Source organism: Lactuca sativa, chromosome 9 (genome assembly GCF_002870075.4).
Source record: "Lactuca sativa cultivar Salinas chromosome 9, Lsat_Salinas_v11, whole genome shotgun sequence".
Taxonomy (NCBI): domain Eukaryota; kingdom Viridiplantae; phylum Streptophyta; class Magnoliopsida; order Asterales; family Asteraceae; genus Lactuca; species Lactuca sativa.
In genome coordinates, this window is record NC_056631.2 from 87,265,862 (window position 1) to 87,279,221 (window position 13,360).

General features: G+C 32.8%; 1 protein-coding gene across 1 annotated transcript; it reads right to left on the reverse strand.

Annotated features, from left to right (window-relative positions):
- Positions 1-3,703: 3,703 nt before the first annotated feature.
- On the reverse strand, positions 3,704-6,862 carry LOC111896817 (uncharacterized). Its single transcript, XM_023892804.3, has 7 exons — positions 6,444-6,862; positions 5,492-5,563; positions 5,322-5,389; positions 5,080-5,224; positions 4,887-4,970; positions 4,684-4,779; positions 3,704-4,127 (listed from the first exon to the last, which is right to left on the reverse strand). The coding sequence occupies exons 1-7, from the start codon at positions 6,702-6,704 to the stop codon at positions 4,122-4,124; spliced, it is 732 nt and encodes a 243-aa protein (XP_023748572.1). The 5' UTR covers positions 6,705-6,862; the 3' UTR covers positions 3,704-4,121.
- Between the last annotated feature and the right edge of the window lie 6,498 nt (positions 6,863-13,360).

The following is a 13,360-nucleotide window of genomic DNA, read 5'->3' on the forward strand; positions in this document are numbered from 1 at the left end:
AAACCCGATGGTATAGTTGAAAGATACAAGGCGAGGTTGGTAGCTAAGGGCTATACACAAACTTACGGTATTGACTACTCTGAAACCTTATCTCTGATTGCAAAGATCAATACAATTAGGGTTCTTTTTTCTATAGCAGCAAATAAAGGATGGCCCCTATACCAGTTTGATGTGAAGAATGCTTTCCTACATGGAGAGCTAAAAGTGGAAGTTTATATGGAAACGCCACATGGATTTACAGACAGGTTTAGAGAGAAAGAGGTGTGCCTTCTAAAGAAATCCATTTATGGATCGATTAAAACAGTCCCCGAGAGCATGGTTCGGGAAGTTCACCTTAGCCATGAAAAAGTATGGATTTAAGCAAAGTAACTCAGACCATACGTTGTTTCTTAAACGGAGAGGCAAACTCATAACATATTTAATAATCTATGTGGATGATATGATTATCATAGGAGATGACAAAGAAGAAATAACCAAACTCAGGAGGAGATTGTTCAAAGAATTTGAAATGAAAGATCTTGGCGAACTTAAATACTTCCTTGGGATTGAAGTCCTGAGATCAAAACGGGGGGATCTTCATGTGTCAAAATAAGTATGTCTTGGACTTACTTGCAGAAACTGGTATGATTGATTGTAAACCAGCTGACACTCCGATGATTGCGAATCAGAAGCTCTATATGGAGGAGAAAGCAAAGCCGGCTGAGAAAGAAAGATACCAAAGAATGGTAGGAAAACTAATATACCTTTCATACACTCGGCCAAACACAGCATATGCTGTGGGAGTTGTAAGCCAGTTTATGCATCAACCCCAGAAGGCTCACATGGAAGCAGTCTTAAGAATTATAAGATATCTCAAGGGAACAGTCGGGCATGGAGTCTTGTTTCAGTCAAATGGTCATCTTGAAACGCTACTATATACCGATGCAGATTGGGCTGGCGATAAAGGTGACCGAAGATCTACCTCAGGGTACTTTACCCTAGTTGGTGGGAATCTTGTTACATGGAGAAGTAAGAAACAAAAGGTGGTGGCTCTTTCAAGTGCAGAAGCAGAATTTCGAGGAATTGCAAGGGGATTAACCAAAGTTTTATGGGTACGGAAGCTTCTAACAGAAATAGGGTATCCTCCACAAGAAACTAGCAAAATTATGAGTGACAACAAGGCAGCCATCCAAATTTCATAGAATCCAGTTCAGCATGATTAAACGAAACACATAGAAGTAGATCGACACTTCATCAAGGAGAAGTTGGAAGCAAAGATCATCACACTCCCGTTTGTTCGATCAGATGACCAACTTGCTGATATCTTGACAAAAGATGTTAATGAAAAAAATCTAAACGAATGTCTGGGCAAGTTGAATTTTGGAAATCCCATTATTCAACTTGAGGGGGAGTGTTAAAAGGAAGGCTCAATGAGATCAGCGAGATTGGTGACCAATCACATCATATCCCTTGCAATTAGGAGAACGTATCTGCTTTCCATTCACCAAGAATTAACAGCCAACAATAGTATTTCTTCCATATTTAGATCATTGTAATTTAGTATAAATTATGGTTTCTCTTCCTCATTGTAAGATACCTTTAAAAAAACGAATAATACAAAACAATTGGTTCCTATCAATTCTTCTTTGTTTTTTATCAGAAACAACAAAATTATATTGAATAGTGCGGTTTAACAAAATTGCAAACCACAGTACGTATGTTCTAACCCACATTATTCATGCAGTATGGATGATTTGCAAACCACAGTACATATCTTCTTTTGATAGTTTACTTGATAAGACATGTAGACGATGTGGCTCACTAACCCATTTACACATGTTCAAACCATGGGAGTTACATTCATGGCTAACAAGGAGAAGGATTTGCGACACAGTTCGTTACGATGTGGAAAAACCGTTATATACGCAACCCTAATTTCCAATCTTTTTTCAAAGAAGCCTTTATTTCCAAACAAAACCCTTCGAGCTAGTTCATCATTTCACAAAATGTTAGATTGTGATAATAATAAAACTTTTGAATTTAGGGGTCTTCGCAAAATTTCATAGTACATGAAATTTTAGTAGTGTCATGATGATGAAAAAAAAAATCAAAATTTTTTGAGATTTTTTACACTGCGTCCGAAAAATCAAAAGTTGTCAGTACCATTCAAGGTTCTAAATAACGTAAGGCGTGACTTGGCGGCAATGTCAAGCCTCAAGCTTTTCTGAGCCTTGGCGAGTTACGACGTTTGTAAGGCGTGACTTAAGGCGGCAATTTTCTATATAATTAATATTTTTATATGTATTTTCAACTATTATTCATTTTTATACACATATATGAGTTAAGGCGGTGTTTTGACAAAGTTTGACGGCAGGTGCAAACCTTGGAGTCGTGGTGCGCCATGACGAGCTTTTTAGCTTGGTACCAATGGAGCATCATAGTAAAACCATGGTCCTTTTGATGGTGGTGATGAAATGATGATTTGACATTATTCGGTCTATATCCATAATTTTCAAAGTGTAAACTCGGCTTTTGTTTTTGGGTACCGCAGTTAACTCTATTATTTTATATTATTTTTCCATTTCACATTATATTGGTTTTAGGGCTTAAAGTTATTAAATATTTAAATTCCATTTCACTCACTCTATAGTCTTTCACTCTTAAAGGCCCAATGGTACATACCCATTACATCAAATTTGAAGTCTTGCTGTTAGATTCTTTCAGATATTTATTTATGACCTTTTAACCCCACAAATTTTCAAGTGTAACACAAGTACACAACATGCTCATAGGTCCTATTTGAATCTTAGGTATCATTTTTTTAGAACGACTTTTTAGGTCACATGTCTTATAGTACTCTGCTTAAATAAAAAAAAAACAATATAATTGCGTTGCTAAAGCTAAATTTATTTCAGATATTTCCAAATCAAAATTATTGCAATTCTCATGATCACGAAGAGACTATATGTGTAGTCTTGTTTCTAAAATCCAAGACAGTGAATAGTACATGAAACCAAATATCTCTGTCGTCCTGACTAAAGACAAAACACACGAGACTCACTGATCAAACACGGACTCTAAGCTATATCGAATTATAAGTAAAATTTTAGTGCAAATAAAAAAAAAACAGTTTGATTCTTGTTTATTTTAATTTCACAAAATTATTAATATTAATATATTAAATAAAATTATACAAACTATACTTGTAGAACAATTATATAACTTTTTTATTAAGCGATTTTCGAAGTCATGGATATTTAAATACCAGCTTATGTTTTTCTGTACAAGTGCTTATTAGATTAAGACAATTTAAGAAAAAGTTTTGTTGATTAACTTATGTGATACAAACATTTAAATTAGCGTATTACGCTATGTTTTGCGTACTAGTTGAAAAACTAGCTGTCAGCTAAAAAACTAATTGTTAAATAAAAAACTAGCTCATAGCTGAAAAACTAGTTGATAAAAAACAACGTTTGGTAAACTAACTGAAAAACTAGCTGAAATATATAAACTACATAAAAGGACATATAAGAGTATGTTTTTTATAATTAAATAAGGGGTGTGTTTGAAAATTTTAAAAAAACTCCTAAAAAACTAGTCTAAGTAGCTTTTCAAAAAGCTAGCTTATAAGCTACTTTTTGACTTACCAAACACGACAACATAAAAAAGCTCAAAAAATAAGATAGTTTATCAGCTAGCTGTGGCGCGCCAAACACAACCTTAATGATTCCAAACAATAATAACCTAAAAGTAGGATTATATAAGCAATCTCATACACTCCCTTAACCAAATTAAAATAAAATATAACTCAAATCAACCCAATTTTAGGTGAATTGGTCGAAATTACACGAGAAGCGACCAATGAACTCAACAATATACACAATTTACATAACATGGCCATCAATTGAATGGCCATCAATTGAAGCAGTTAAAACTTAAAACTTAAAATAAAATTCATAGAGGAAAAGTCTTTTTTTTTTTTTTGCATTTGAACTCGTCTTGCCCTTTGATTCTTGAACAAGTGGCATGTAAATGCATCAAGAACTCTTGCAAGTATTTTTTTTTTAATACTGCAATCGAGTTCATGGTCATTGCCATTGGAGTAGGATGATATACAAAAAGGCTTTGCTCATCATCATTGATTATATCTGGGAAAGAAAGGGACCAATTATAAATACTTGTATTGTTAGGGTAAAGAAATGTAAATACATTGAGATAAATGATTTGCTATAATGAAAACATGGGTGGCGCTCTTAATTGCATCTAACCCCACTTCTTGTTTTGTCTAGGAATTAGGATAGTGACACATTATAAGAGATCTTTTCCAAGAGGTATTGTACCTTTTTACCCTCTTGTTAGGTATGGAATCAATTCAGATTTTATTTTTTTTTACTTAATCACAAACTCACCACCTATTTCACAAATTGATTTCGGAAAATACCTTTTTTTTTCATGCTTTATCAGTGGTCCCCACTACAAAAATCATCACGATTTTTGTAGAAGTTTTAAGTTGGGACCACTGAAAAAGCAATTTCGTAAAAAATGGTATTTCCCGAAATCAATTTTTGAAATCGGGTGTCAAGTTTGTGAAAATGTTGAAAATGTGGTTATTTGGTGATATTATATTTTCCCAATTTTGGTAACCTTTTGTAATATAAATTAATTTTTTTTTTAAAAAAAAAGTATATATGAATTTTGACTAACTTGTCTTCTTCTTTGCCTTAAAATCATCAACCATGAACGGCTAACCACATAACATGGAAGAAGAAACCCCGCCAGCTGAAGAACAGAAACCTGAAACTACATTCATAAATAGTCAACCAAAGAAGTCAAACTATATGTTATAGATCAAATTTAGCACTATTTATTATTTAATTCCAAATAAAAAAAATTACATAAAAACTTACTTTAAAGATTTTGGATGACTCCGGCACCATTCCCAAGTCTCTTGTGATTAACAAAGCTTGGCGTACGAGTAATATTAACATCAACTGCATGTGTTATAATAAGTAAACAATTATACAAATATTTTGAAATATAAACTTTTACACAATTTTATTATTTTGAGTTTTGAACTTTTGACACTTTTTTATTACTTACAATGAGAGCCATAAAACGGAGGTAAGCAATGCTTGTATTACTTGATACATCATACTCTTCATAATCGTGTTCAAGAAACTGGTGCTCCGAAGCAAAAGCTAAAAAGTGAGTATCCCGAAGGTCAATTTGTGGGCCCCATGCATGCCTAAAAGAAAAGTTTTAAACATATAAATTTAACTTTATATTGGAAAAAAAAAAAGAATATAAAACGTGATGTTTTGGGAAGAAAAATAAAATGTAACCTGATATCAATAGTCATAACATCAGGATTAATTCTTGCAGGTGGAAGAGCATAATTTGGTGAATAAACCTATAAATTTAGTCATAAAATATATTACAGTTTTAATAAATAAAAAAATAATTACTGAATTTTATAAATGGGAGTGAAATAAGTTATTAAAAAGAATAAAACCTGATTGCATATCTCACACGTTATATCCCCTTTCTTGTTGCACCATTTTTGAATACATTTCCTATGAGCAAACTATATAAAAAAATTACAATAAAAACTCTCATGTCAAATCTGTTTGGGAAAATGTTCTCAAAGATCCCCAACAATCAGCCCAATTAACAATGACAGAAAAATTTGAACACAAGAATATACGTGGAAACTCCAAAACCGAAGATAAACCACGAGAAAAAAAAATCCAATATATAACAAATTAGTACAATCACATAGACTAATCTCTCAAGCCACCCCAATAAAACCCCCCACTTTCCAAAAGTTGAACACACTTTTTTATACACAAGAAGAAATAGAAAAGATTGGAATACTTAAAAGTGTATTTGGTTGGGGTACATTGACACCCACCTTTTCTTTTGCCATCAACGCAAGAAAAGACAACCATTTGTGTTGTTTTAGTCAATTCACGAATACTAAAATAGAATACTTTAGGCATAAAGATGTTACAATGTTTGTATACAAGAATTCCACTTTGATTATTGTGGTTAAAGTGGATACTTTTATTTAGATTTAAGTTAAGTTTGTGTTTAAACTTTAAAACATACTCCATAACCCATAACCCATAATCCATAACCCATAATCCATGATCCATAATCAAATTAGATATATGGAAACAAGAGGGCCCCTATCAAGTAGATATAACATAGAGAAGGAGCTATCAGCTGTGCCCTCATTAAATTAGCTCTACTGTCCAAGTACACAATAGAACCACTTAGCATCATAAAGCTTTAACAAGATAAGATATTAGAATCAAACATGGACCCATTACCCATTGTGGGACCCATCAAACTACTTCCAACTTTTGCAATTGTAAAACATAAGATCAGAGTTCAAATCCCTAATTTTGGAAAAAGTTAGATTAAACTAAGAATAAGAATAAGAAAAAGAAATAGAAATAAACCTTGAGGGTGCCATTACAGGAACAAGGAGATTCCAGTTCGTGTTCTCCGTCTTCTTCTTGACATATTCTACACTCTCTGATCACCATCTTTGAGAAACCTTCTTCTTCTTCTTCTATGTTGCGATTTAAATCATCACCATCGCCATCATTTCTGGTGTTGTTTTGAAACAATTGTACTACGGTTTTAAGTTCGTCTCCTGTCGTGATGTGGGAGGAGGAGTCTAAGCAAGATGATGCTGTCATTCGTTCGACACAGACCATTGATTGTTCATAAAACACGCACTCACTCACACACTTCGTATGAAGCAGAAGTATGGAGAAGAAGGGGGAAGTGTGAAGTCTGAAAATTAGGAGAGAGAGAGAGAGAGAGAGAGAGAGAGAGAGAGAGGAAGAAGAAGAAGAAATGGGCCGAGAAAGGCGAGTGTTTTAAAAAGGTGGAGGTGTGCACTGGGAAAGTTACTAAAATGGACGTATCCTCTTTTCGAAATGACAATATTGACCTCTCTATTTACCTTAATTCACTCTTTTACCATATATGTATTTATTTTAGACCAAATGTCAACCTTAACGGCTTAACACTAAAAATTATATTAAAATCAATTTATTTCTAAAAAATAGTACTAAAAATATATTTTAATAAATATTAATATAATAAATATAATAATTATAAAAGTAAAAACTAATTAAAAAATATTATTTTTATGAAAATAGGTTTTTATATAGATAATACCACCAACTGTTTTTTATAACATAAAATTGATTTTGTGTTGGTCGGTTAGAATAGATAACAGTGTTTCTATATAAAATAAAGGTTAGTTGGAGTTGCTTTAATTCATATGACTTGATCTACCATTTTAATCATTATTCCAAAGAGTTATATTTAGATTTTTAAGAATTGTGTATTTATATGTTTAAAAATCTATAGAACATATAAGAAGTTACATGAACTTAGATTTGAGATGAATCAAGATATTTCTTTGAAGAATTTTAGGAAAAATTGTTAATATGTATTCTTGTATGTTTTATGAGATAAAAAAAAATTGTACAAAATGTAAGAGAGAATTGATCGTCTATAAAAACCAAAAAACCTATAAATATATATGTACAATTAATTTTGGGTTAGTTTTTGGCATGAAGAAACATATTTTTTGTTAAAAGACATTGTTGTTGCTAGTAAAAACAAATTTAGTCTTTAAAACAAGTACACAGTTTCGAGCGGAGTTGACCATAGCCGACAAGAGCGACTCATATTGACTCCGAACGTTGACCGACTAATGGGCACCGCCAAGGACTGTTCTATGGACCTTGTTACAACCTTACTAACGGAGTGCATGCTCAAATGAACTTATATGAGTGTGCATCTCGTACTTCTTTAACTTACAATAAACAAAAAAAAAAATCAACATGTCTCGAATTAATTTCGATCACACTAACGTGTTGTTTGTTTTTTTGAGTAAATTACACGAATGGTCCTTATGGTTTGGGGTAATTTGCACGTTTGGTCCCTAACTTATTTTTTTAACCCCAAAGGTCCTTACTGTTTTTTTTTGTTATGCATTTGGTCCCTTCTATTTATTTTTGTTACGCACTTGGTCCCTGTCTTACCTAAAGAGACTATTATTTGAATAGGGAAAAATGATGAGATATGTAGGATAAGGTAAGGGAAGTGGGGTTGAGAGTGTGTTTATTTAAATAAATTAAAAAAAATCAATGGCAAAATAGTCTTTTTAGGTAATACAGGGACCAAGCGTGTAACAAAAACAAACAGTAGGGATCTTCCGAGTTAAAAAAATAAGTTATGGACTAAACGTGCAAATTACCCTAAACCATAGGGATCATTCGTGTAATTTACTCTTGTTTTTTTTTTTGTAAAAAAACTCTTCTGACCACTTTTTGTTGCGTCGTGCAGCACTTGTCATCTCGTAGTAGTTTATTTTTTAAAAGACTTCAGACTAAAAAACATGTGTGCGTGTTTTGCACCACACAACATTTGACTTGCCTCTTAAAACCACTTCTAGCCTACAAACTAAAAAAGAGAACGAATTACACTAAAAAAAGTGTCGCTCACTTTCTTCCTTCCCCCATCGAATCCTCTACCTTCTCTGGCAGCAGATCGTCGCAGCCTTACATCCTCACAACGTCGTCGCCTGCCTCAACCCCTCCTTCATCGGCGCCTTGCTCAAACCCTTCTTCGACATGTTCTTTTCTTCTCACATTCTGAAAATCATTTTTCTTTAATTTATTTTTGTTTTGTAACCGGAATAGATATTCCTTAGCCCTCCTTCGATTTTCCTGTTTTGCTATGTTTTTGTTTTTCTAATTTGCTTAAATCGAAATTCCTTAGCCCCTCCTTCGATTTTATGAAGATATATTGATTTTTTTGTTTTATGATGTTGTGATGTTTGCTGAAATCAGTTTCTAATTTGATTTATATGTTGATTTTCTTTATTTCTGATATGATCGATGTTGTTATGCTAGTTTCTGATGTTGTTTCATATAGATTTTCTAATTTCTGATTTGATTCATATATGATTTCTGATTTGTGTGTTTCTGATTCATAAGTCTAATTTGCTGAAATGTCATAGATTATAGATTAATTTCATCAATTGAAATTCTTGTTGTGCTAAAATGTCATAGATTATAGATTATAGTTTGCTCATTCTTGTGTTGATTGTTAAAATGTCATGATTCTAGTTTGTTGAGTATTGGTTAATGTTATGATTTTCCTAGTTGAGTTTTGGTTAATGTTATTTTTAAATTTCTATTTTTTTTTATTGCAGCAGTCTGCAGACGTTAAAAAACAAACAAACTTTTTATTACGGGTTGCAGCCGTTTGGTCCACTTCTTCTGTTGCAGAGGGTTGCAGATGTAGTCTACAGACTTCAACAATTTTCCCTTCTAAAAAACAAACAACACCTAAATGGATTGGTCATACTAAATTCGCCAACATTTATCTTCTATGTCAAAATAGTTGTATTGTTGACAAATATTCGAATATGCAAATGCAAGATGAATGTTTTTTTCTAGATTTGTCTAATGCAATGTTTTATGAAAAGTAATACTAAATATAGTCGTTATAAAAGCATCATATAATGATAGTTTTTAGGGAGTTTTTTCAAGAGCCTCTACATTCCAAAAAAGCTTGTTGAAAGTGAAAAAACTATTGAATGAATTTTTTTTCAATAAGTATCTTAATTAACAAACTCTTCCATTGTGTTTTTTCAGCCATTTGGTAGGTCTTATACACTTTCAACCTAATATAAATAAACAACTTTTTGAGGATCTCACAAAAAACAAAAGTAAAAAAGAGCTCTCTTATTATGAATATTTTATAGAAATATTACACATTCAAGCGTTTGAAATATTTTTCACACAAATAATAAATTAAAGCATTTGTATATATCGAAGTGGGTTTTTTTTTTTTTTTGGTGAGCGTCTATCAAAAGAAAAATTATTGAAATCGTATATCTACGTGAGTTTCTTTGTCTTTGATGTATTTATAACGAGCAACAATAAACGACACATTTGAAATTCGACAAAACATTCCATCATTATATAATGGATTCATTGAAAAATAATCATTATATAATTTACAATTTGCATTTACTCGATCACGAACCAATGAAAGAACATTCTTATGTGTGTTTGTGACAATTTGAAGTTTTATTAATTATAAATTATAAGAAAAATGTTATATTTAAATGAACTTAAGCCGGTTATCACGTTTTAAAATATATTATATAACAATAAAATTAATTCAAAATATGTAAACTCAAAATTGAAATAAATTAAACATATAAAATCAAAGTTAATAATCAAATATGACAAATGAAAGTCCCAACACTTTATTTATAGAGAAAATGACAAAAATAGCCAATTATACTAATTGCATTACAAAAATAGCCAAAAAAAATCGGGATTACAAAAATAGCCACCCATTTCGCAGGTGAGAAGGCCCCATCTGCGAAATGGGCATCTCATCTGCGAATGTACAAGTGCCTGAAGCACAGTTGTGCTTCAGGCACTTGTACATTCGCAGGTGAGAATTTTTTTTTTTTTTAATAAATTTCGGTATAAATAGGGGTAATTTCGCAGATGGAATAGGTCCCATCTGCGAAAACCTCTGATCCTATCTGCGAAATGCTGATATTTTTTTTTTTTTTTTTTTTTTTTTTTTTTTTTTTAAGGTTGACTACGAAATGAATTGGTTTGACTGCGAAATGGGCTTTGCTATATAAAAATTTTTGTAGAAAAAATATCATTTTGGTTGTTATTTGGTTTGTGATATACTCTCTATCTCTACAATTTGCTCAAAAAATGATTGAATATTTGGTTTGTCTTGTAACCGGTGGGAGATGGCAAGTTAATGGAACTAATCTGGAATACATATGTCCACAGGGAGGTATTTCTGAATTTGCTTTGATATTTTCTGAGTATATTAGTTATAGTGATTTTGTATCTATGGTAAGAAGCAAAATTGGTTTGTTAGACAAATATAGAATTAGTCTTCGTTTCCACCATCCTGAATTAAATTATTATATAGCTATAGTTGAAGACGTGGATGTTAGAATGTTGATAAACGTAATCAAATGTAGTGGAGGAAGGGCTGTGAAAGTGTTTGTGGTGGTTGATGAAGTTGAGGAGGTTAATGGGGGCGGTGAAATTGGAAACGAACTTGTTGGTAATTTATGCAGTTTTAAAGGGAGCAACGATCCGATAGGTACTTTCAATACTCCTAGTGTACCTCAGTTTCACAGTGTTGCTGAAAATGTTAATGTTAGTTATTCACCTATTCAATATGTGGATCCCGAGAATTACAAGTATGTTGGTGATGATGATGTTGGTACATATCTTAATCATGTTGGTGGTCGTTGTGATGATGTTGCCGAACAAGAAGTTAAACTTATGAATAGGCGTGTGGTAGATAAAACTAAAAAGAAAAAAAATTCAACTCAAAAAAATGAAAAAAATCATGTTTACGGGCATTATGTTGATGTTGGTGATGTATGTTTAGATATAACCGAGCTACAAAGTAATTCCGATAGAGATGAGTTGGGTGATGAAGTTAAAACTAAGTATCCCGATAACCTTTTTTACGGTATGCCCCCTGTACCAACATGGCCAGTTGATAATAATGAAGATATCCCAACACAGATGGTAGACATTAATCTTCAAAAGATTCAATGTGAGAGTATATTTAAAAACAAAGAACTTTTAAAGCGGTGTATTGGTAAAAAATGTCTTCGAGAAGGTTTCCAGACGAGGACAAGTAGATCCACCAAATCAAGGTATGAAGCTGTGTGTGTTTCGAAAAATTGTTCTTGGTTACTAAGAGCAAAAGCAATTAAAAATACTGATGGACTTTTCCAAGTGAATAAATTTGTTGATGTACACACATGTTCTTCAACATTGTTGCAACCTAATCATCGACAAGCAAACAAATATGTTTTGGGTGAATATGTTGCTGATGTTTTGGCTGAAGACTATAGTAGAGTTTATCGGGGAAAAGAAATTGTTAATGATATGAATGCTCAATTGAATATCAATATCTCATACCATCAGGCATGGCGTGCGAAACAATATGCATTGTTGTCGTTAAGGGGTACGAAAGAGGATTCTTTTACCAAACTTCCGGCGTATTGTCACAACTTGGCCAAACATAATCCGGGTACTGTCACACATATTAAAACAGATGCTGATGATCGGTTTGAGTTTTTGTACGTCGCACTCGGTTGCTCGGTTAGTATTATCATGTTCTAATTTTTTTTTAATATTTATTTTGGTGTATTTGAATAGATATACAATGTATTGTAGGTACGAGCTTTTGTCAATTTTTGTAAGCCGACCCTAGTAGTAGATGGAGCTCACCTAAAGGGCGAGTTCAAAGGTACCATGCTACTTGCAGTTACTAAGGACGGACAAAATCAAATATTACCGGTTGCATATGGTATATGCAAAAATGAGTGTACTGATTCTTGGACATGGTTTTTTCAAAAACTACGTGATTGCATAGGAAATATGCAGGAGCTTACAATTATATCTGATAGGTCTCCATCTATAGCAACATCCGTTGCCAACATTTTTCCTCACGCTCATCATGGAATATGTGGTGTCCATTTGTATTTCAACATAGTATCTAGATTCGGCAAGAGTAAGACGGTTAAAGGAATTTTTTGGGAGGCGTGTAGGGCGTACACAGTTGATGCTTTTGATGCTGCCATGGATGTTATGAAAAAGACAAAAGAACCAGTATGGGAGTACTTAAAAAGTATAAATCCAGAAACCTGGTCAAGGGCACATTTTAAAGGGAACCGATACAATCTTATGTCGTCCAACAGTGCGGAGTCTATAAATGCATTATCTAGACACGCACGTAAGGTGCCAATACTTATGTTGATTGATTTTTTTCGTGCTACAATGCAACAATGGTGGTTTCAAAGACGTAACTTTGCAGGTATTACGTAAATTTGTAATATTAATGTTTTATTAGTTTCGATGTTATTGATTTTAACTTCTTCATTTTGGCTGTTTTTTTAGCGGAAGCAACAACAACCCTTACCCCTTGGGCGGATGAAGTTGTAAAAGAAAACAAGAAAAATTTTACCAAATGGGATGTTCGCATGATCTCAAATACGAAATGCGAGGTCAAAAAGGGGGCACAAAATGTGATTGTTGATTTTCAACATATGACATGTACATGTACGCATTGGCAACTTGATGGGATACCTTGTGGTCATGTCATAAGATGTTTAACAGTGAACAATTACCAAGACTGCTCGAGGTTTGCATTAAATGCTTACTTTACCGAAACACTGAGGAAAACATATGAGGAATCAATAAACCCTCTGCCGAAGCCATCCGAATGGGAGATCCCCGATGATTTGATGATTGTTAAGCCACCTATAATGGATAAACGT